The 25,568-nt window shown below is 37.3% G+C and overlaps 1 protein-coding gene across 7 annotated transcripts in view; it reads right to left on the reverse strand.

Moving 5' to 3' along the window:
• The window catches only part of LOC135200312 (uncharacterized), a 338,907-nt gene that overhangs the window by 149,250 nt on the left and 164,089 nt on the right, over positions 1-25,568 (reverse strand). For 4 of the 7 annotated variants that reach the window (XM_064228904.1, XM_064228879.1, XM_064228873.1 and 1 more), the window contains 2 exons: positions 11,553-11,657; positions 8,892-9,005 (listed from right to left, as the gene is read on the reverse strand). In XM_064228904.1, coding sequence (XP_064084974.1) covers positions 8,892-9,005; positions 11,553-11,657 — 219 coding nt within the window. Of the gene's footprint in view, positions 1-5,662; positions 6,118-6,220; positions 6,276-6,369; positions 6,392-8,891; positions 9,006-11,552; positions 11,658-25,568 lie in introns of those variants that run through there. The other 3 variants (XR_010311261.1, XR_010311260.1, XM_064228895.1) reach the window with 3 other exon arrangements.

A 25,568-nucleotide genomic window follows, 5' to 3' on the forward strand; every position in this document is an offset into this window, starting at 1 on the left:
GATATTCTCAGTTCAAGAAAGTTCAGGGAACTTGGTCACCTCAGTTCCGTCAGTTCCATATAAACGTACTGGAAGCAATGGCAGTGTTCTTGACTCTAAAAAGGTTACGTCCGCCGAAGTACTCCCACATAAAGCTAGTCTTAGACAGCGCAGTGGTAGTCCATTGTATAAACAGGGGAGGCTCCCAAAGCACGTCATCTAAATCATGTCATGGTAGCCATCTTCTCCCTGGCGGACAAGTTCAGTTGGCACCTCTCCTCCACCCATATAGCTGGAGTGAGAAACGTCATAGCAGATGCTCTATCCCGATCAGTACCTCTAGAGTCGGAATGGTCACTGGACAGCAGTTCGTTCCAATGGATTCTTCAGAGAGTTCCAGGCCTACAAGTGGATCTCTTCGCATCCCAAGCGAACCACAAACTCCCATGTTATGTGGCCCCCAACCTGGACCCTCTGGCCTATGCCACGGACGCCCTTCGGTCCCCTTTTAGACTGGAACAACTGGGAGAAGATTTATGTCTTCCCTCCAGTGAATCTTCTCATGAAGGTACTGAACAAACTCAGGACATTCAAGGGTCAAGTGGCTCTAGTAGCCCCAGACTGGCCGAAGAGCAATTGGTACCCTCTAATTCTGGAACTGGGTCTTCGTCCTCTTCGAATTCCCAGTCCCAGGCTCTCCCAGTCAGTGCAAACGAAGACTGTGTTCGCTTCCTCAGGAATTCTCAAAACCCTAACTTTATGGACTTCATGAAGTTTGCAGCGAAAAAAAGAGATGCGAATATTGACCCTCAAATATCTCTTCTTGGAATCTGATAAAAGGGATTCAACTTTGAGACAGTATGACGCGGCTGTCAAAAAGTTAGCAAACCTTCCTGAGAGAATCAGATATTAGAATCATGACAATCAATTCAGCTATATCCTTTTTCAGATCTTTATTTGAAAAAGGCTTAGCAGCTAGCACCATTATGACAAACAAGTCAGCCTTGAAAAAGATTTTTCAATTTGGTTTCAACATAGACTTGACAGACTCCTACTTCTCGTCTATTCCCAAGGCTTGTGCTAGACTTAGACCTTCTGTAAGGCCTACGTCAGTATCATGGTTCTTAAATGATGTTCTAAAGCTGGCTTCAGAAACTGATAATGACACATGTTCATTTATAATGCTCTTAAGAAAAACTCTATTTTTAATAAGCTTGGCCTCAGGAGCTAGAATTTCAGAACTGTCGGCATTATCCAGAGATCCGGATCATATTCAATTTCTCCCCACAGGGAAAGTGCTACTTTCTCCGGAACGTAGTTTTATAGCAAAGAATGAAGATCCTTTGATGAGGTGGGAACCATGGAAGGTTGTACCCCTTCCACAAGATATATCTCTTTGCCCAGTATCGACCTTACGAGCCTTTCTGTCCAGGACCTCCTCATCCTCATCGGGTCCTCTCTTTAAGAGAGAAAAAGGTGGTACTTTATCTATTAAAGGCATCAGGCAGCAGATCCTGTACTTTATTAAGCAAGCCAATCCTGACTCTTTTCCAAAAGCACATGATGTCAGGGCAGTAGCCACCTCAATTAACTATTTCCAACATATGAATTTCGATGAGTTGAAAAAATATACTGGATGGAAATCGCCGACAGTATTTAAGCGTCATTACTTAAAGTCCTTGGAAGCTCTGAAATTTTCAGCAGTTGCGGTGGGTAACATAGTTTTCCCCCGACTCTGCTTAATCTTTAGTAGAAGATCCAGTCCTCCTTTCTACCTGTCTCACCCAACAGTTTGTCTATGCCTGTCAGGTTCATCTACGTTTACCTTGGGTCTTAGCTGCCCTTATTTTTTTGCTAGGGACACTCACAGTCGATTGTATGTATTGATTTATTTGATGTGATCCCCTTATTTTTATGCTAGGGGATACATCTTATTTACAATGGTTACGGGTTTTGTATATTAAGTCATATACATTCCCTTCATTTATTATTATCATTGAAGTTTGTTCTGTTCAAGTTATTGTTATAATTGCTTTTCAGTTTTTTGTACATATCTATACACAGATACTGCTTTTAACATATATTCCATGTAAGCCCTGTATATATGTAAAAATTAAGTTAATTTTAAGAAATATTATTAGCATTAAGTTTAATTTAAGTAATATTTCTAATTTTGTATCATTGTGTATATGTATATTTATTAGCAATTATATTCCTTCTTTTTATGTTATCTTTTATTTGAGACCCCTTTTTGTTTAGTTGATTTTTCTTTACAATCTTGTGCTATTTCTCTGGTACGATTTCGCGCAGCGACACGAGCTGAGCCCAGAAAAGGGATTTTGACGTAAGGAAAAATCTATTTCTGGGCGATTGGCTCGTCGTCGCCAGCGAAATCCCGCCCTACCCATCCCATCGCTCAAGATTGTCTGCTAACTTCAGGATGGCCACCGAGGGCGCAGCAGTCGGCAGCATGGGATGGGTAGTGAGTAGTTGCTGCCCACTCTGTGGGTCGGCTCCCCTCTTGTGGGGATTTTGTAGTGGGAGATTTCTATTGGCAAGCGGCTCGTGGTAGTGGTCTCACTCGCCATAGTGTTCATACCGACACCCTCTTGGAGGGTGAGCGAGTCAGTTGTACTGACCTTTTTTCTTATTTATTTATTTATTCTCTGGTATGTGTTAGTACATTTACCCTAGAAATAATAGATTAAAGGATATTCGCTGGCGACACAAGCCAATCGCCCAGAAATAGATTTTTCCTTACGTCAAAATCCCTTATTTGATAGCTTAGCCCATTATTTGTCCTCCAAGGAACATACATAAAAAACTGACAGGTGACGAAATGGCCTAACTCATTATTAAGTAAACTCAACTACCAAAATGAAAAAATGGTCCTAGGTAGTCACAAAAGTTACTACTTGTCTTCTTTTATTCATGATACCCATTAGGGTTTAACAATGCAGGAAAGGAAAAACAAGAACCTGTGTGTTATTCTGTGGTTCTAAAGTGACTTAACTAATTATGTAGGGATGTGATACAGGATTATAGCATACTAGAAGAAACTAGTTCTCCCCTCTCCAAGTCCATTTTCTAAATTATTCCCTCAGAATGGTAGGATATCTGAAAGAATAGATATAGGTAAATATTGGACCCTCAGAATGGTAGGATATCTAAAAGAATTGATGTAAAAATTGGACAATTATTATTACTATTATAAAGGAATAGTTTATCCAGACCTCTGACCCTAACAACGACTCTTCATGAGCTGTTTTTCAGGAATTAATCCTGAAAAAAAATTAGAATATTAAGCAAACCGGTTTTACTTAGGAAAATGATGATCCTGTTAAATAAGAAATCTTTGCCTTCAGCAAGAATGCCTTTTAATGTTGAGTTTTGAAAATATAAGTTTCTTTGATGGTTCCAAACTGGACAATCAACTAATAAGTGTTGGACATTCATTGGTGTCTGGCAAGTACTACATTTCATTGGGTCTGGATGTGGATTTGATATCAAATGACCGTGTGAAAATCTAGTATGGCCTATGCGTAGTCTTGTTAATAAAACTTCTTTAGCTCTTTCTTTTTGAGATGATGACATCCATGAACTAACTTCACTTTTTATATTTCTGTTTGTAGTTGGCACTGATGTCCAATCTGTTTGCCAGACTTGATATATCAAAGGCTTAAATGAGGTTATCCCGTCTGATACTGGGGCATGTGTCATTGTTGATGGAAGAGTGGAAGCTAATTTGGCAGCTGCATCTGCTTTTTTGTTTCCTTCAATTCCCACATGTGCTGGAATCCAACATATTTTTATTAATAGTCCTGATTGGATAAGCTGATGTATTTTTATTTGGATTTCTTGTACAAGGTGATTTGTAGACTTGTACTTGTTTTTAGTATCAATAGCACTTTGTGAGTCACTGAAAATTATGGTGGAAATTTCTCTCTTCTCAGATATTGTCTAGTGCTATTCGTATGGCTGCAAGTTAAGCAGTGCATACTGATGATATCGGGGGAAGACTTATCTTAACTAACTTATCTTTTGAGAATGCTGAAGCTCCTACTCCTGTGTTGTTTTTTTATCCATCTGTATAGATCATAAGTTGATCTCCCTTTCTTCTGATGTGCTCCAACGCATGTTGGCGGTACATCTCCGTGTTTGCCATATTTCTTTTTATAAAATATGATAGAGCAGTACATATTTCTACTCGTTTCAAAGTCTCGGGTGGTGGGAGTTCCATTGCTGGATGGAAAATTGGTTTAATATTATGTGAATTCATTAAACATTTGGTTCTTTGTGGGAAAGAGCCAGCACTATGGTTTCCAAATCATTTATTATAATTCAGAAAACAGGTAACAGTGGGAGATGCTCCTGCTTGAAGGGAAGGGCCAACACATAGTTATTAAGTTGTGGTGATGTTTTAGGGATAATATACCTGCTCCTACTAACAGGGAGTTTATACGGGGATGATCGAAATGCTCCCTTGCACAAATGTATTCCTTCATGATGCAATGCATCTAGTGTTTTTGATGTAACTTCTGAGGCAGATGAATATATTGGGCAACAACAATCTATTATAGATAGTACTGTTACTTTGTATAACATTAGTATGGTGTTACGTCCAGTTCCCCATTTGGTATGTGATAGTTTTTTTAATATGGCAAGGGCTTTTATACCTTTTGCTTTAATATATTTGAGGTGTGCTTTCTAGTTCAGGTGCTGATCAAACACCATTCCTGGGTATTTAACATTTGTGCAGAATTTAATTTTGGTATTATAAAGATAAAGCTTAATTGTTAGGTGTTTTAACCATCTTTTATCTTTATAGAAAAAAATTGCATTTGTTATATCTATTGAAAATTGGAATCCTAATGAATTTGCCCAGTTGGCAATATTTGTGATGGCTGTATTGAGGATTCTTTGGGCATGTCTTAGTGTGCTACTTGTATAATATATGGCAAAGGCATCAACATACAAGCTGTTTTGAACTCCTTTTGGTAAATTTATTGTAATATCATTGATTGCTATAGCAAAAAGAGTACAGCTTAAAGACACTGCCTTGGGGGATTCCTTCTTCCAATTCATAAACATTTGAATAAGAATTTTTTATTTGAATTTGGAAAGTTCTATCTGATAGAAAATTGTTAATAAAAATTGGTAAATGGTCTCTTATACCTTCAAAGTTAAATTTTTGCATTTGGAAAATTTTGACAAAAATGGAAGTCCACAAATATTAACCCGAAAATATATAACGTTATACGGGACTCTTGGGTTTAAACCAAGGTAGAAATTCCTGAGGTTCGAGAGCCCCCTCACCACGTCAAGGTGGTCCAAAAATGAGGGGGAAAAATTGGACAATTGTCTGCATACTAGAAGAAACTAAAGTTCTTCCCTCTGCAAACTCATCTACATTATTCCCTAAGAATCATGGGATATCTAGAAGTATAAATCTACAATTTGGACCATAGTCCACATGACAAATATGATGTACATGATGTTCAAGACACAGCATACTAGAAAAAAGTAAAGTTCTTCCCTCTACAAGCCCATTTTCAGATTATTACCTCAGAATTGGACCACTGAAAATACGACAAAATGACAAAATTTTTTAATCCTTTTGTATTTTTCATAGCTAATAAACCTGAAGTCTTAACAATAGGATAAATGGCGCTAGCTGGAAACCAATAAAAACAATCAAAGATTGTAAAAACAAGGAATCTGTGGCATCTGGCAACCCTTGCATATACGAGGTGGATGTTTGGTCTTTGACCAAGCTCGGACCCCCGCAATATGCCAGTCTTTCTTTTACCACCAAGGAGACCAGAGTTTTGCTTTGCCTTCCTTTTCCAAGCCGGTTTCTTAATGTAGCCTGCACTTTTCATTCAGCCTGGAAGTTCATTCAGCCTGGAAGTTCCGTGGACGTCAATGTGTTAGACAAACCTTTTTTGTTGCCGTGTTGAACTTCCGTAGGACAGATGCTGTTGCAGTATATACGTCTTTAACTCTGCATCGGCATCGCTTGTTACGTATGGGTGATAGGCTAGTCCATCTCTGTTCATCAAGAGACATAGCATATTAAAGTTTTCTTCTCTCTGCAAGCCCATCTTCTAGATTATTTCCACAAATTTGGTAGGGCTTCTGAAAGAAAAGATCTACATATTGGACCACTGTCTGCATGACAAATATCCTGTACATGATGTTCATCAAGGGACATAGCATACTAAAAGAAAGTAGTTCTTACCTCTGCAAGCCCACCTTCCCATCTTCTAGATTATTCCCTCAGAATGGTGGGATATCTGAAAGAATAGATCTACATGTTGGACCATTGGCCGATGGCAAACATGCTGTACAAGATGTTCATCAAGGGACATAGCATACCTAAAAGAAACTAGAGTTCTTCCTTCTGCAAGCCCTGAGAGAGAGTACTAATATTACCAAATGCAAAAATATTAAAGGAAGTCTTAATATTAGAAAAAGTAAACATAAAATTGACTATTTAGCATGTTGTAGGTTGGTAGCATTCATTTACAAAACAAACAGTTTAGGAACATTTGATATGGCAGTGCCATGCACCACCCCTGCCCTGCCCAAAACAAATTGGTTTGGAAAACCTATACAGTGGACCCCCGTATTCAAGTTCTCCGGATTCGCTGATTTACACATTCGTGGATTTCTCTCAGGAATTTCCCAGCATTATTCGCGGAAAATTCACCTATTCGTGGTATTTTTCTATGAGAAATATCCAAAATTTCCTGGATTTTTCCATCAATTTCATCATAAAATGGACTTTTGGTGATAAAAATATTAAAAAAACAGGTATAAAAATTTTTAGTGGATTTTTCTTGAGTTTTAACTAACAAAATAGGAGGTTTTAAGCATTTTTATAGGAATTCTAACTACAGTGGTACCTCGAGATACGAAATTAATCCGTTCCGAGGCGGCCTTCGTATTATGAGTTTTTTGTATCTTGGAACACATTTTACATGTAAAATGACTAATCCGTTCCAAGCCTTCCAAAAACACCCCAGTAAATTATATTTCCAGGCCTAAAACACATGTTCTAGGGTTACAACACCGATCCGACGGAAGAAATATGATTCCAAAAAGGCAAAATACTGTACATACTTGAGTAATATTCAACTGCATGTAATGTTCAACCCCATTTTTACTGCATATATTAGGACTTTAGCATATGTCCCTTAGCAATAAGCCTAGCCTATGTTAGCGGTTGCTACTGTAGCCTAGTCTATGATTCTGGCATCTAAACCCAAGAGCTAAAAGCTTAGAATATGCCAATAAAATGTATAAATAATCAGTATGTACTCATTTCAAATAATTATTAATTAATCATTAACTATAATACACAAACTAACAAAAAACAAACCTTCCAATCGATTGTTTACATTCTCAGCTCTTACCCGTCTTACGAGTATCGAACGAGCGCCAAGCAATCATTTTTCCTAGCACACAGTAAGCCATAAATTGTCATTAGTATCTCTCTTCAACTAATGAAACTACCAAACAGTATAATACCATTTCATTTCTATTCTTATTCTATCTTTACCTAATGGAGATACCGAGTTACTGACAGCTATAATGAAACATACGTATACGTAACGTAATAATAAAACAGAAGAAGAATTCTAAAAAATACGTATTTGTTGGCAGTCGGATTTATTTTATAGTTTATGATATCTAATTCACAATTTTTTTATTAAATGTATTGCATGTACTCATATCAAATAATTATTAAGTAACCATTAACTATAATAAACAAACAAAACAAAAAAAGCTTCCAAACGTCTGTTTACATCCAGCACTTACGAGTATCGAACGATCGACAAGCAATCACTTTTCCTAGTACACAGTAAGCCATAAATTTTCATTATCTCTCTTCAACTACTGAAACTACCAAACAGTATAATAACCATTCATTTCTATTCTTTATTCTATCTTTACCTAATGTTTTTTTTTTATTAAATGTATGGCATGAATAAGTTTTTCAATTTACAGCATCCTTTTACCAATAGAATACTTAAAGCACAAGGGGTAGATGCTGACCAATAGGAGAGCAGGACCTTATGGGGTGACTAGCATCAGGAACCAATGGGAGAGCGGGAGGATGGCGGCGAGTTTACTCAGTTGGGGGCGCGGGAGTTTTAAAATTGTTCTCGGTGGTCCGGGCGAATCTCGGGACTTTACAGCAACAACCTTTCGTATCTTGAAAACTTTTCGTATGTAGAGCAGTAAAATTTTTCACATCGGCTTTCATATCTCGAGTTTTTCGTAAGTAGAGCCTTTCATATCTCGAGGTACTACTGTATTCATGAGTTCCAACTATTCACTGGGGAAGGGGGGGGTGTCTAGTACACATCCCACAAATATGGGGGGACCACTGGACTATCAAATACTTTGCTCAAAAGACAGCTGCAGGGCTGCATAAAAAATACTTACACTTTCTATTTGTGTTTGATTTACAAATGTATCATTGCTTCACCATGTGTTGGCAGAGTATCTCCAAGAATATTTCTTTCAACTAACTACCTGTTGATAGAGATTTTGTTAATGTGGACCTAATCATTATCATTCCTTATATGGCAGTCCCAGTTAATGGTGGGGGTTCTGTTTCCGTCTGAGCACCGCTAACCAAAATTCGGTGACAATAGCACTAATAACCTGCTTAATGGCTCTGTTAACCACGGATCAGTGCTGCTGTTAAGCAGGAATTGACGCCAAAAATCCAGTCAATGGCATTGCCAGACAAGCGTCATAAAACCAGATCGTCATTAACCAATGCTGCTGGTAGGCAGGGATGCATGTTATAAGGCACTTACAAAATAATGGTTTGTACATAAATACTTGAAAAAATTATTTACATGACGCCAATATCAAAGAGCATGGAAAGTAAATACCTAAGAGTTGACACTGCACTGCCCAACAAGCTCAACCAATTTCCCATCCTTGTACAATTGCTGTGTCTCTGTACAACCACCTATGAATTTTCCTCCTACAAATACACGTGGTACCTATAAATACAAAAAAAATACATTATTACCACGTATTACTTATTCACTTTGAGAGTTTTATAATATTGCTAATAATTATCATGCCAACTTTAAGATTCATAACTGAGCAGGTGGAAATCTTGAAATTTGGAAGTATGTCAAGAGATGTGGACAATAGGATTAGGCTATACAAAATAATGAATTTAATTAACCCTCTTACGCCGACTGGACGTATTTTACGTCGACATTTTTTGTCTCCTGTGTGCCAACTGGACGTATTTTACGTCGACTTCCAAAAGTTTTTTTTTAAATTCGCGGAAAAATACTTATAGGCCTACCAGCCTAAAACTTTTGAATCACGCGCCTTGGGGGATGCTGGGAGTTCACGGATCAAGGTCTTGTTTTGTTTACAATCGTTACGCAGGCGCGCAAGCGCGAATTTCTTTCTTGCCGCACTAAAAAGTATCTGTGACACATCTCGGAAATTATTTTGTCACTTTGACATAATTTTTGTACCATTGTAAATTAGCCGTTACATGAAGTATTATATATGAAAATGTGCGCATTTTTATGTAGAATACAACAATAAAATACTCATGATTGTAGCTTTTATTAGTTTTGAGATATTTTCATATAAATAACGATAATTGCCAAAATTTCAACCTTTGGTCAACGTGACTCTACCGTAAAAAAACGTAATTGTAAGCTAAATCGCTTATATTCTAGTAATATTCAATCATTTACCTTAATTTTGCAACTAATTGGAAGTCTCTAGCACAATATGTCGATTTATGGTGAATTTATGAAAAAACTTTTTCCTTACGTCTGCGCGGTAACTCTTCCGAAAAAAATCATACATGCGATTGTGGTAATGTTTGCACCATTTTAAAATTAGCCGTTATATAAAGTTTTATATATGGAAATGTGCGCAATTTCATGCACAATACAACTATATACAAACCATGGTTGTAGCTTTTATCAGTTTTGAGATATTTTCATATAAATAACGATAATTGCCAAAATTTCAACCTTCGGTCAACTTTGACTCTACCGAAATGGTCGAAAAACGCAATTGTAAGCTAAAACGCTTAAATTCTAGTAATATTCAAGCATTTACCTTAATTTTGCAACAAATTGGAAGTCTCTAGCACAATATTTCGATTTATGGTGAATTTATGAAAAAATAACATTTTCTTTATGTCCGCGCGGTAACTCTTCCGAAAAAATCATACATGGCGATTGTGGTAATGTTTACACCATTTTAAAATAGCCGTTACATAAAGTTTTATTATGAAAATGTGCGCAATTTCATGTAGAATACAACAAAAAATAATTGAAGGTTGTAGCTTTTCTCATTTTTGAAATATTTGCATATAAATCACGATAAATAGAAAAAAAACCACATTCGGTCAACTTTGACTCTACCGAAATGGTCAAAAAACGCAATTGTAAGCTAAAACTCTTACAGTCTAGTAATATTCAGTCATTTATCTTCATCTTGAAACAAATTCGAAGTCTCTAGCAAAATATTTAGATTTATGGTGAATTTAAAAAAAAATCTTTCCTTCCCTCCACGTGCGGATTCTCCGCCACAAATCTCCGAAATACGTACGTCCCATTCTCAGAATATTTGCTCCATTTCATATTAGGCATTGCATAGAGTTTTATATATGAAAATGTGCGCAATTTCATGTAAAATAAAACGAAAAATATTTGAAGGTTGTAGCTTTTCTTATTTCCGAAATAATTGCATATAAAAAATATATATGTAAAAAAATTCGACATTCGGTCAACTTTAACTCATCAGATATGGTTGAAAACTGCAATTGTAAGCTAATACTCTTATAGTATAGTAATATTCAATAATTTGTCTTCATTTTGAAACAAATTGGAAGTCTCTAGGACAATATCTAGATTTATGGTGAATTTTTGAAAAAAAATATTTGTTTACGTCCGCGCGTTACGAATTCATGCATTATTTTGTGATAATATTTTCTCTGTGTTGCTTTTATCGTTTTACAATGTGTTATATACCAAAATGATTGCAATTTAGTGTACATTACAACGAAAAAAAGTAACTTGTTACCTTTAACTGTTTTGCGCACAGCGCGATTTGAATACAATTATATATGAAATTTCGTTTTTGCGCTATCATATATCGCATTATTTTATATATGATAATGATAATTTTTTCATTTCTGATGGTTGCATACTAAACTTCAGGCAATGACAAGAAAAGGAGCCAAAAATGAACTCTTAATCTTGAAAACTAAGCGCGCTGTGTTTTTTTGAAAAAAAAAATTTTTCCGCTTCCGCGCTCACTCCGAAACCCCTCCGGCACACGGGAGACACTTTTTTATTTACCGCTCCGGCGTAAGAGGGTTAAAAACAATTCCTAATATGATATTTCATTAACACAAATAAGGATACAAAAACTTGCCACGCCCAAATCAGTTGGTTAGTGGTAAAATATAAACAAAAACTGTAACAGTCAATGTATCACTTCTATAGCTAATAGTGAAACATTTATACAGCACCTTATTACCATAATAAATCAAGCAACCTTACTGTTCTGGCTCCTGTCATGATCTCCAAAACATCCTGAACTGCAACTCCATCTTTTTCTTTGTCTATTTCATAGACTTCATAAGGTGTCCCCAGGTCATCAAACAACTAAAAATACCAATAACCATCAGACAGAGTAAATATATGCTTCTAACAAACCTAAAAATACCAATAAAAAGAAAAAATACAATAAACACAAGATTTAAACCAATCTAATAAAAAGTTCCAAGTCTCAAGGAAATGCCGGGTAACAGAGATCAGGAAGCCCAAATATAAAGTTGATTCTTTCCATTGCTGCATTTTCACTACAAGTTTCAACCATATGTGCTTTATATCCTTTCACTCTATCATTATGTATATTTAGCAAAGGAAGCTTTATTTAGACATTTTCAAAACTTAATTCCTCATAAAAATTGCTATAATTACAAATTTCTAGCAAAGGAAGCTTTATTTTGAAATTTTCAAAACTTATTTCCTTATAAAAATTGCTATAATTTAGCAAAGGCTGCTTGATTTTGACATTTTCAAAACTTATTTCCTTATAAAAAATTTCTATAATTACAAATTTCTAGCAAAGGAAGCTTTATTTTGACATTTTCAAAACTTATTTCCTTATAAAAATTGCTATAATTTAGCAAAGGCTGCTTTATTTTGACATTTTCAAAACTTATTTCTTTATAAAAAATTGCTATAATTACAAATTTCTAGCAAAGGAAGCTCTATTTTGACATTTTCAAAAATTATTTCCTTATAAAAATTGCTATACAGTGTTCCCCCCTATTCACAAGGGATGTGTACCAGACACCCCTGCAAATAGTTAAAACCACTAAAAATGCTTATAACTGCCTATCTTGATAGTTCAGATACCAAATGTATACCTTAAATAACATCCTACTTCAAATATACCTAAAATTACTAGCCTATTACTGTATTAATCTTTGAGGTTATATTATTAATATCACTTCAAAGTCATCTTAAACATTTTAACATTAAAAATATTTACCTACAGCCAATAACAGAGAGAGAGAGAGAAATGTTATTGTTACTGTTTAATCTCATTAAACTTAATATTAATTGTAAACTAGTACTACATACTATTATTTTACCATAAAATGTAGTAATGTTCTTAAAGATATACTTATACATATTTTGAACAAATCTTTAAGACCAAATGATACTCGTTTAAAGAAAATGAAACAAACTGCTAACAGGCAACTACACCTACCCTCATTCTGTTGCAGAATCTCTCTGGGGAGTTAGCTGAAGAGCAAACTAGGTAAATAAGCTCCCGCAATTACAAAAATATACTTTTTATTTCACAAATTAGCTAACATTAAAATGCAACAAAATCAATTAATAAAATGGAATAAAATTAATTAACTCTGACCCCCCAAAAAACCGTTAAACTATCGTTTCCTCTCCAAATCATATTTAAGTAAGCACCCCCTCTTATCTCATTATGTCCGACTAACCATAACATTTTAATAAGTCACTAAAAGTCTTAGAGAATCCATTTTTCTATATGGTGACTTTTGAACCCATCTGAAATAAAGAGACCACAATCATTACACCACTTTAACCATGAAAGTTAACCAAAAAGAATGTGTACCACACCACACTTCTCTTTCTCCGACACAATAATTACCACTTCAAAGGTTAACTTTTTCAAAGTTCTTTCTTACGTTACCTTATTCGATGGGTCTGCAACACCTTGCAACACCTCTTCCTGGCGTGTTCCCCACACTGTCACAAGCAAGCAGTGAGTCCCCCCCCTTAGCACTTATTCTCCAGAACAAAAGCCATATACCGTTCATTACAAACATACACAGACACGCCCTATGTTTCATCCAGCAAACACAGGTGCTCCATGCCCAAGGCATGTGATCTTCGAGGCGTTATAGACCTCAAAGTGCATTGGTCATCTTTCCTGACTGTTTTTCATTTCAGCATGTTCGAGGAATGCAGCACTTGTCTCTAACTGACTTGTCTCTAACCGGAAAAGGCTGAGATTAACAATTCACTACCGCGCCTTTAAGACATACACTTCCAGCCCAAACAGAGGGCGAGAGTTACCACTATGACATATGTATCTCGTGTGGCAAGAGAGAGAGAGAGAGAGAGAGAGAGTTATCCTTATTTAAAAGATTGAAATGGATAGATTATTGTATTTCTTTAAAATACTATCACATATGAATTTTGAAATTAGTTATATTAATATTATTATTACGCAAAAATATTAGTAATATACACATGTAACAGAAATTCTCTCATCTCAGTAAAAGAGAGAGAGAGAGAAATTTACATGATCCTGAGTGAGCAACACTCCCCCTCCTGTCACATTACTTGATTTGACAGCTGTTGGACCCCAGCCATCTCAGCTTGGCTACGTGGAGTTCAAAGACAAGATGAAGGGTAAAACAGATTTTCCTTCATTCTTACATATTTTTTTTTAAATTATAAACTAAATACTTGCTAATTACTTTAGTATTTTCTTTAATGAATTGATATTATTGCTGTTTACATTAATAACTGATATTTGAAAATTAGTAAATTATTTATTTATCATACAAAAACACATCTCAATAAAGAGAGAGAGAGAGGAGAGAGAGAGAGAGAGAGAGAGAGAGAGTGAGAGAGAGAGATAGAGAGAGAGGAGAGAGAGAGAGAAGAGAGAGATTATCATAGTATTTCTGTAAAACACTTTCACATTAGAGTTTTACAATTACAGTTATTATTATTATATTATTATTATTATTATTATTATTATTATTATTATTATTATTATTATTATTATTATTATTATCATTATTATTAGCATTTGAAAATAGTATTAATAAACAAACCTATTATACATGTGTACCATAAAAATCTCTCATCTCAGTAGAGAGAGAGAGAGAGAGAGAGAGAGAGAGAGAGAGAGAAACACACTCCCTCCCCTCCTGTCACATTACTTGATATATTTGACAGCTGTTGGACCCCAGCCACCTCAGCTTGGCTACGTGGAGTTCAAAGACAAGATGCAGGGTAAAACAGATTTTCTTTCATTCTTACATAATTTTTTTATTTATAAACTAAAATCTTGCTAATTCACTTTGGTATTTTCTTTAATGAATTGATATTACTGCTGTTTACATTAATATTGATATTTGAAAATTAGTAAATTATTTAAGAGAGAGAGAGAGAGAGAGAGAGAGAGAGAGAGAGAGAGAGAGAGAGAGAGAGAGAGAGAGAGAGAGATTATTGTAGTATTTCTGTAAAACACTTTCACATTTGATTTTTGTATTTACAGTTATTATTATTATTATTATTATTATTATTAATATTATTATTATTATTATTATTTGAAGGTAGGAGACCCTCTCTCAAACATGTTTTGTTAAAGATGATGGCAGCATCAGTGGAATTGATTTTATATATGGTCTTTTAAATTCTTATTATTCTCTTCTCATCAGGGCTGATATTTGCTAATAGCTGGCCGATGTTCATATCTTGGTTAAAGAAATGTTTTCTAAAAATACTAATTTATTGATATGATAACAAAAGTGGCGTATGGTCGCCATAGGGTTAACAAATCTTAGTCTGGACGTTGTCTAAGGGCGTAACGGAATTCCAACGTTTCCAACCGTATCATTGGTTCATTTTCAAGGAAAGGTGAGCGTGAACTGATTGGAAAGGGGTCGTTCGTCGGTATTTATTGTGTCCTAGGTGCTCTGTCTGATGAGCGCTGCGTTTTCATTGGTTGAACAGAGGATTAAGTCCCTGAGTCAAGCCGTCTTGCAGAGGTGGAAGCTCGCACTGCTCTTCGCATGCGGATGCTAGAGACTGGGAGCGTAGTACATATTAGGCAGGGGCACCTGATTGGTCCGTTCAATCGGCTCTATGGTGCTGGCAGGCGGCGCCCTACGCGCCACTGTCAGGAGGAGGAGTGAAGTCTCTTGAGTGGTGTTGAGGCTGGGTCTCTCCTTCCCAATGTGTAGGGTCTCCAAGAGGCGGAGGCGACAGTGGTCTGCCGCCTTATCGATAATTCCGATATTAGGAATAATGTCCTTCCGAGTTATCCTGGTATTGTGGACGTTTCTAGTGTGGTTATGGATGGCGCCTTCCTGAGCGTGCCAGGATATCTTCTAGGAAAATCACATCGTTGTCATACCAATGTAGGCGCCCGGGCATTCCCGGACAGGGCATTTGTATTGGTAGACCACGTTAAGTTTTCTTGAGAGGGTCCTGCATCACGGGGGCTGGATTGTTTTTCAGGCCTGATTATGAAAAATACTGTTCTCTGGTGTGGATCTCTGCTTTTGTCAGAAATATGACATTTTTATAATAAAATAAAGGTTTAATTATGCTTACCCAACAATTATACAGCTTAAAGTTTCTACAATCGGCAGCTAGAATTGTGAAAATTCGGGAGTTGCGTTATTTCTAGCAGCTAAGTGACTAGCCCCACCCACTTTTGAGGCAAGAGAGGAACAACTAGCAAACATGGCTTCATAAATGCTAGGGGAGGGCTTCAATCATATAATTACTGTTCAAGTATGATCAAAACTTTATTTTATTATGAAAATTTCATTTTTAATCAAGGAACTTACCCAGTAATTACAGCTGATTCCCAAATTGACAGGTGGGATACATGAACACATATACATACCAACACAATAGTAAAGATAATCAATTGAACATAAATAAGATAGTACTGCAATAATGCCTGTTGTTCCTCACCTGTAAATGAGCTGCATCAGAAAGATACTGCCACTGGATGGCGGTCATTTAACTCTTTGTGGCGCAACAGTAAAGCCAAGGGTCGCCTACTATATTGTGGGTGCCTTGTAGCAAGGATTACAACTGCTGACAAGACGACAAGTTGCCCCTGCCCAGCGTGCAGTACACACAAAAACAGACCAAATAAACATCACCTAACAATGCCAAAATTAAAAATACAATACTACTCAACCAAAATTAACTAGGAGGGTACTCCAGTACATAGTAGTATTCCCAGACTCCCATAAAATCCAACACCACAAATCAAGGCGAAGAAAGGAAGAAGGAAGGAATTAATGCTTCCTATACTTCCTCCCCCAACACCATGGCAGCCACTGAAAAAGGACCCAAAGTACTGCAATTACCATGGACAATTTCAACTTCCTTGAAATAATGTGATGCAAAGACCGTTTTACACCTCCAGAGGGTCGTTAGCAAAATTGCAAAGGACAAATTATGTTTAAAAGCCAAGGAAGGGGCTATGGCTCTTATTTCATGAGCTTTCACTTTGCACAATGGAAAATCCTCCTCTCCCAGAGAGGAATAAGCTTCTGAAATTACATCCCTTGGAGGTATGCCAGGGTCGACAGAGGACATGTGGGATTCCAAACAGAACACCATCATGCTGCCCTGTGAAGGTAAAACTTTAGAGCCCTCACAGGACATCATACTCTCTCTTGGTCGCTTGGACTTCCTAAAATTTCCAACAAGCTCTTACATGAATCATAATCAAATAAATAACCAACCAAGTAATAAAATCCAAAATAAGAAAGAAACAAATAAAGAGAGAAATCAAGAATATCAGGTAAAAGAGAAAAGCAAACCACCAATGAGATATGCAGAGGTGTCAGCAAAAAATTTCAAAGCATCAGCTCCGAAATTCTACTCAAGAGATAATAACTGTATTTATTATGCAAGAGGATATTGCAGAAACGGAGAAAATTGCAGATTCAGACACAAAATGAATAATTATGATGAAGGAAGATCAAAATATTATGGAAAAGTTGGATTTTTTAATGTCAGAATTTCTGGAAATGAAAAAAAGAACAACATACCAGAACAGGAAAGAGACATGGGAAAATCCTTATTACTACCAGTATTAAATTAAATGAAGGAGAAAACACGCAAACCATCATAGTGATGAATGCGCAGGGTTTAGTTACGAGTAACTCAAAAAGAAAAATAGAGTACTTAGAAGAACTAACCCAAAATGAAAAGAAAATAGATATAATGAATATAAGTGAAACCTGGTATTCCCAAGAGACTGGGAATGATGATCAAATAAAAGGGTTCCAAACTTATAGATCAGATAGAAAAAATAGGAATCAAGGGGGAACCGCAATATATGGGAAAGACAAAAAACAAGGAAAAATATATGAGAAATATAGTAACTCAGAATGTGAACTAATAGCGGTAGAATTTGAATCTGAAAAATTGATGAACATAGTAATATATAGACCTCCTAATACTAAAGAGTTTGACTTAATAATTGAAAAATTGGATGATATATGTAGAAATCACAAGGACTGGACTATTCTCCTATCTGGTGACTTCAACTTTCCTTTCGTAGAATGGAAAGAACGAATAGGAGATTGTGGTTGTACTTATACATATAAAAAAGAGAGTAATAGTAGTGCAGAAGATAAGAGGCAATTTGAAAAGCTATTAGATATGCTACTAGAATACAACATTCAACAAATCAATCACCTGCCAACAAGAAAGGAAAATACTTAGACCTAGTATTTGTGAACGAGATGAATTATGTTAAAGAAATAATAGTTTATAATGCGAATATTTCAGACCATAATGTCATAGAATTAACAGTTCATTCCAAAGCAAGTGAAAATAGAGATAAGCAAGAAATGAAAAAGTGGGAAGGATATGGAAAATACAACTTCTACAGTAAAAATATAAAATGGTCAGAAATTAATGAAGAATTAAACAAAGATTGGGATAACATTTTCGTAAGTGATGACATAAGGGTAAATACGGAGATATTATATAAAATATTGGAGAAAATAGTGGAAAAATATATACCGAAGAAGAAAAGTAAACATCATTCATGCAAGAATATCAGGTAAAAGAGAAAATCAGAAAGTGGAAAAAAGGTCTTGCAAAAGAAAAAAATGCATGGAAAGTTATAGAACTAAAAAAGTAAGATAGAAAATGCAGAACAAAAGATTATACAATCAAAAGAAAATGAAAAACGGGACTTGGAAGAAAAACCCTATTAAATATCAAGCAAAACCCCAAGCTATTATACTCATATGCGAAGAAGATGAATAAAAGAAGAATGGAAATAGGCCCTCTGAGAATTGAAGGGAGATTAACGAATGAAAAAAAGGAAATTTGCAACATACTGGCAGAACGATATAAGAGAGAATTCACCCCTAGAATAGATAATGAAGATAATGATATAGAAGTAAGGGATGAAAATAGTGAATATTTAGCTGACATAGATATTAATGAAGCTGATATTGTGCAGGCTATTAATGAAATTAAAAATGGAGCTGCTGCAGGGCCTGATGGAATTCCTGCTATTTTGTTAAAGAAAGTAGTTCATTCTATCGCAAAGCCACTTGCAATATTATTAAGACAAAGTGTAGATACAGGCAAGATTTATGATGAGCACAAATTAGCATATATTACCCCTACTTTCAAAAGTGGATCAAGACTAGAGGCAAGTAATTATAGGCCTGTGAGTCTAACATCACATATTATGAAAGTGTATGAAAGGGTAATGAAGAAAAATATTATGAAACATTTAATAAAAAATAATTTGTTTAATAAAGGACAACATGGTTTCGTACCCGGAAAAAAGTACACAAACCCAACTGTTAGTCCACGTGAGAACATATTCAAAAATATGAAAAGCGGAAATGAAACAGATGTGGTTTATTTAGACTTTGCAAAAGCTTTTGATAAAGTAGACCATAATATATTAGCGAAGAAAATTAGAAAACACAATATCGTGGATAAAGTAGGAAGATGGTTAAAAGAATTTTACACAACAGAAAACAGATAGTTATTGCAAACGACGAGAAATCGGATGAAGTCAAGGTAATATCCGGTGTGCCGCAAGGTACGGTGTTAGCTGCAATACTGTTTGTTATTATGATTGAAGACATAGACAATAATGTGAAGGATTCGGTAGTGAGTAGTTTCGCAGATGACACAAGAATAAGTAGAGAAATTACTTGTGATGAAGATAGGAACGCTCTACAAAGAGACCTTAACAAAGTATATGATTGGGCAGAGGTAAATAGGATGGTATTTAACTCTGATAAATTTGAATCAATAAATTATGGAGACAGAGAAAGAAAGCTATATGCATATAAGGGACCTAATAATGAGACCCATCACAAATAAAGGAAGCAGTTAAAGACCTGGTGTGATGATGAATAGGAACATGTTATGCAATGATCAAATAGCAACTCTGTTGGCAAAATGTAAAGCAAAAATGGGAATGTTGTTACGGCACTTCAAAACAAGAAAAGCTGAACACATGATTATGCTTTATAAAACATATGTTCGTAGTCCACTTGAATATATTTGCAATATGATATGGTACCCACACTATCAAAAGGATATTGCACAAATAGAGAGTGTACAAAGGTCCTTTACAGCTAGAATAGAAGAAGTTAAGGACCTAGACTACTGGGAAAGACTACAATTCTTAAAATTATATAGTCTAGAAAGGAGAAGAGAACGCTACATGATAATTCAGGCATGGAAACAGATAGAAGGAATAGCAGAAAATATCATGGAACTAAAAATATCAGAAAGAGCAAGCAGAGGTAGATTAATAGTGCCCAAAACTATACCAGGAAAAATAAGGAAACCAGCACAGAGGACATTAATCCACTACACCACCAGCATCGATAATGCAGCGTCTATTCAATGCGTTGCCAGCTCATCTGAGGAATATATCAGGAGTGAGCGTAGATGTGTTTAAGAATAAGCTCGACAAATATCTAAACTGCATCCCAGACCATCCAAGATTGGAAGATGCAAAATATACCGGAAGATGTACTAGCAACTCTCTGGTAGACATTAGAGGTGCCTCACACTGAGGGACCTGGGGCAACCCGAACAAGATGTAAGGTCTGTAAGGTAAAAGGTCTCATGAAAGGGTGGGGCCAAGGATTAGAGATTGACTTGTTTTTGACTAAGAAGGCTGAAGAAAATGAGCATAATGCATTCCTTTCTGAAAAACCCACCTTTTTGTCTAAAGCGTGGATTTCACTAATCCTTTTTGCAGTAGCTAAAGCTACTAGGAAAAGATTTCCTAAGTAAGATCTCTTTTGAGATATAGCATACAATGGTTCACAACGTGAGCCTAATAACCACTTCCTTCTGTCTAGTCGTGTCGAAGGATTTATTTAATCCAACAAATTCTGGTTGGAGGATAAATCTATTCCTCTGTGTTGGAAAACTGAACTTAATATGGCTCTACAGCCTTTGATAGTGAATGTGGCCAAGCCTTTCACATTCTTCAAAAACAGCTGATAGTCTGCTACCTCATTTACAGGTGTCAGAGAAGATTTACTACCCTGTTTTCTTTGCACCATGTTCTAAATGTGGTCCACTTAGCTTGATACACTCTTTCAGAGGAACTTCGTCTGCAATTAGCGATAGCTTGCGCAGCTGATTTTGAACATTTTTTCTTCTGCAGGAGCTTCCCAAAAGTGAAAACCCAGTCAGGGCCAGAGAAGACAACCCTTAATGGAATCGCCAGAAGTGGGGTTGTTTGAGCAAACAAGTCTTTTGCGGTGGTAGCCTTGGAAAATCCACCAAAAGTTCCATTAGGTCTGGAAACCATTAGCATGCAGATATTTTCCTGACCAATCTTATAGCATGGTGTCTGTTGCCCATGCTAGGGGATCTGGGGAACAAAACAGCAGAAGTCTGTTGTATCTTGATGTGGAGACTAGGTCTAAGATCGGGGTTCCCCACAACTTCCACTGGTCTAAACAAACTTGGTAATTCAGAGTCCACTCTGTTGGTAAAACTTGTTTCTGACGGCTCAATTCATCCACCAGAATGTTGAGCTTCCCCTGAATGAATCTTGTCAACAAGTGATATGATTTATTTCTGCCCACAGCAGGAGGACTTTCACCATCTCGTAAAGGGAGAACGAGTGAGTTCCCCCTTGATTTTTTAGGTACCAGAGGGCAATAGTCTGAGTGTATCATTACAACTTCGCCTACTACCTTCTTGAAATGTTGAAGACCCAGGTGAACAGCCCTCAACTCTGACATTTATATGCCAACTCTTTTATTCTTGAGACTATTTCCCCGAGACTTTATTGTCCCCCAAGACCACTCCCCAATCTAGATTCAACGCATCTGAATAGAATTCTTGGTTGGGGTTCACTGATAGGAGGGATTTTCCATCCAAAAGTCTGCTCTCTACCTTCCACCAACTTAAGTCTGACTATTTCTGAAGTCACTGGAAAAATGATCGAGTCCAGGGATACCTTTCTGTCCCCATTGGCTCTTAAATAAAACTGGAGCGGTCTCAGGTGCAATCTGCCTGGATGAATGAATTGCTCCATCAATGATAATTTTCCAAGCAAACTCATTCAAGCATTTGCAGAGCAGCGATTAAAGCTGAGAAATTTGCTGGCTGTCTCCAGACTAGACTATTTTTTTGACATGGCAAAACCCAAAAACTCTGAGAGACTATCATCACCCCCAAATATAGAATTTGTTGAGTAGGAGTCATGTAAGATTTCTTGTGAAAAGTTTTTTTAAAGGTCCTCGGAACATTTCAATTCTGATTAAGCTCGTAGAAGCCAATAGTCCAAGTACTATAAGGATATTCTCAATCCCATCAGATGCAGCCATTTCGCTAGAGGGGCGAGAACTCTCATGAAGACTTGTGGCACTGTTGACAGACCAAAACACATTAGCCTTTGGAGTAGGTTACTAGGGCACTGGAGAGTTAAATAAAGATATCTGTCCAGGGGCGAGAACAGAAGGGCTGATTTCTGTAAGGGAATATCACCCTTAGAAGTGAAAAAACACCACAGTTCCTTCTTCTTCAAAATCCCCATCATATGCAGGGAAGCTAGTTCCAGAGACTCCTTTATCCATGCATGCAGGACTCCAGCCAATCCAAAGAAAACACATCAGAAAGATCAGGACATTCTCTAATCTTGCAGGCAAGAGCTCCCTACCGGCCAGTCAAGAAACTTAGTAACTTGAAAATACTTTTCAAGAGGTGAGCCATCTCAGAACAGCTTAACATGAAAATACTTTTCAAGAGGTGAGCCATCTCAGAATAGCTAAACATAACTTTAGCTGTATGAAAGGCAGATCTCACAGAATCTACCAGTCTGGAGAAGTCCCGCTTGACGGAGGCAGAAACTACCAGAGAAGGAGCTTCTCCTGTGACGTAATACTGGTGCCTTCTCTGAAAAAAGTCTTGCAGGCAAAAAGCAAAAGATGGCTTTGCCCTGATCCCTCTTCTCCAAAAGCCCGGCGTCGATGTCTTTCAGGGCTCTCTGAGAAGACAACAGCAGCAAAGTCAGAAAGTAAGGAGGGATCCTCATCTGTGCTGTCATAGGAAAAATAGATGCCATTGCAGAAGTTGCTGGGGAAAAAACCAAGAAAATTTGAAAGAGGGTAACTCAGTAAAAAAGGATAAGCTGTAGAACAAGAATCTTGAACAGTTTCATCCCATTCCTCCTCCAAGGAAACAGGAGAAAAGGCTGAAACTGGCGGTTGAGGAGCAGAAGTCGTCTTCTTAAGCAAGTTCAAAATACTGTCAAGCGTTTGTTCTGAATAGGAGCCACTGAAGGAGGTTCATGCGTGCCTACTGGAGGGAAGGTGTGTGACGAACTGATGAAGAGGCTAAATGACCAACTGAAGAAGCTTCGCCACTGTATGCGGAATACCTGAATTGTCTTTCAGCACGATGCAATGACAGTGGGCGCTCAGGTACTTTACTCCTGTCCAAGAGTAAACACAAACTGAAAGTGATGATGCAGACAGGCGGTCAGGAGCTTGAGGGCATTCCAACAAAGATGGCCGTTCTGAAATTGGAGAACAAATGGGCCCTAATGGGTACTGAGACACTGCTTGGTCATACTTCAAGGCTACACTTGATGCATTAGGGTACTCGAGCGCAACGTGTACTCCAGGAGTCTAAGGGTGCTTTGACGACAAATCTGTGACGAAGAGCACTTGCAAGATAACAGGAGCTTAGAGAAACATCCTGACTTTCTGCAACAGGAGAGCCAGAAGAAAAATACTCTGGACTGTCCCAATGACTGCAGGAAGGCTGAGGACTGGAAGGATGATCTCTAGTTCTCTTAAACAGCAGAGGAAAATGGGACACATCTTTTGCGCGCCTTTTCAATGGGCGTGGAGCGTCCAAAAAAACGCCACTGACGTCTGGGTGAAAACTCATCCGAACTCGAAGACAGTCGGTGAACGTCCAAGGAAACACCTTTCCAATGGTGTTCAGGTGCACCTGCAAATTAGCATAAGTTCAGCAGAGGGGGGACACAACCCGTGGGCAGGCCCCACTCGCCTCCCTTGGGCTACCAGTTTGACTCCTCCCAGGTACAGGGAAATTGTGTCACTGACCTTGGCCTAGGAGAATCAGCGGGGCCCATGAAGGCCACCTCCTCCTTGCACACTGCACTTACACACCAGGTGCTACCGGTGCTCCAACTAACACAGCACCAACACTAGGACACTAAACCTAACTGAGTGAGAGATTTGGCAACAGCTTCGAACCTCCAATCAATGCTACTCTCAAGACTGACAATGGTGTTAGGTTCGGAATTAAGGGAGCTGGACAAAGGAGTGGGTACAGATGAGAATTGGGAACAGGGTCAATAGCAAAACTGGTTTAACATTGATATCATCATCAACAAAAATCATCATTGACATGATTCCTGGTAAACTAAATCTTTGGTTATCTGTCTAGCTATTGCCTTTCTTTTCTATATCCCTTGCCAGTTTACATAAATGTGATTTTAAGGTCTTCCATTTATTCTTATTCAAGTCCCAACTTTACATTCATCACATCTTACATCTATTGAATAAATTTGTCCCCTACAACCTGTGCAAATAGTGAGAATCATATGATTCCTTAGTCATATGGGTATTAGAGCCCTTGCTGCAAAACCTATTACTACTGGAACTATTGCTCGTCTGACACTTAGTTCAAGTCCAAAATTGTCGTTATCGGTAAAGTTACAATCATCCAAAATTGCCAAATCAGTAACAATAGAGCCTGACTCTGTTTACTAATTGTGCCTGAAGGCAATACACAATCAGAATACTTCACCAAAACGATGAGAATACAACTTAGAACGATTCCAAATTAAGCTGGAGCTAGCAGCTACTGTACAACCATCAGTTGGCAGAAACAAACTAAAGCCATGTTTTGCTACTTGTTTCTCCTGGACACTAGAAAGAGCACAACTCATAAATTGTCAAAATTCTAGCTGCCCGATTGTAGAAACTTTTAGCTAGTATAATTAGTGGGAAATTTGTGACTATTCTGGTGGTAAAGGAGCACCAAAGTTCTCTTTTCTTGAGAACCCCGAAAGAGAAAACGTCGCAAGTCTCAAAGATCCATCCCTAATTGCCTTGTCCGTGCATGACAGCACACCAAACAAGTCTGCCACAAAGTGCTCGTCCAAGTCCTTGAAGTCTTCTATCTTCTTTGCAAGGGCTCCTACCATACAAACTAGAGAGCTGAACACTTCGAAAACCTTGAAGAGCTTCTAAACTAGGTAGTCCAATTCAGCCAAAGACAAAATAAACTTCAACAAAGCAAAACCTGAACGACGAGAAGAGTCGATGAGGCTGGAGAAGTCCCCTTGGGAAGAAGCAGAGACTTCCAATGAGGGAGCTTCCCCAGTGCTGTATGACAGGTATCTCCTCTTAACCATATGAGAGGAGGATGGGTGAAAGTAACCTTTCCTTGCTCTCTTTGAGCCGAGAGCCAGTCTTCAATTTCTTTCATTGCCTTCTTGGGGAGCCTGGAGCTATCTTCTGGGAGGCTCCTCATCAGAAGCGAAGAAGCAAGTGAGGAAGAGCAGAGTCTTAGTTGATCTCCTCTTTATCCTCTGACTAGATTGGAGACAGGGATAAATCCTGAGCAGGCTTGGAGGTGGCAACTTTCTTTAGGAAGCTCATAATTTCAGAAAGCTGTTGCCTGATGGGTACCAAAGAAGGGTCGTCTTTATCCAAGGTGGGTGCTAGGTGCTTGAGAGAGGAAAACAGATGATGATGAGCT

Source organism: Macrobrachium nipponense, chromosome 23, assembly GCF_015104395.2.
Source record: "Macrobrachium nipponense isolate FS-2020 chromosome 23, ASM1510439v2, whole genome shotgun sequence".
NCBI lineage: Eukaryota > Metazoa > Arthropoda > Malacostraca > Decapoda > Palaemonidae > Macrobrachium > Macrobrachium nipponense.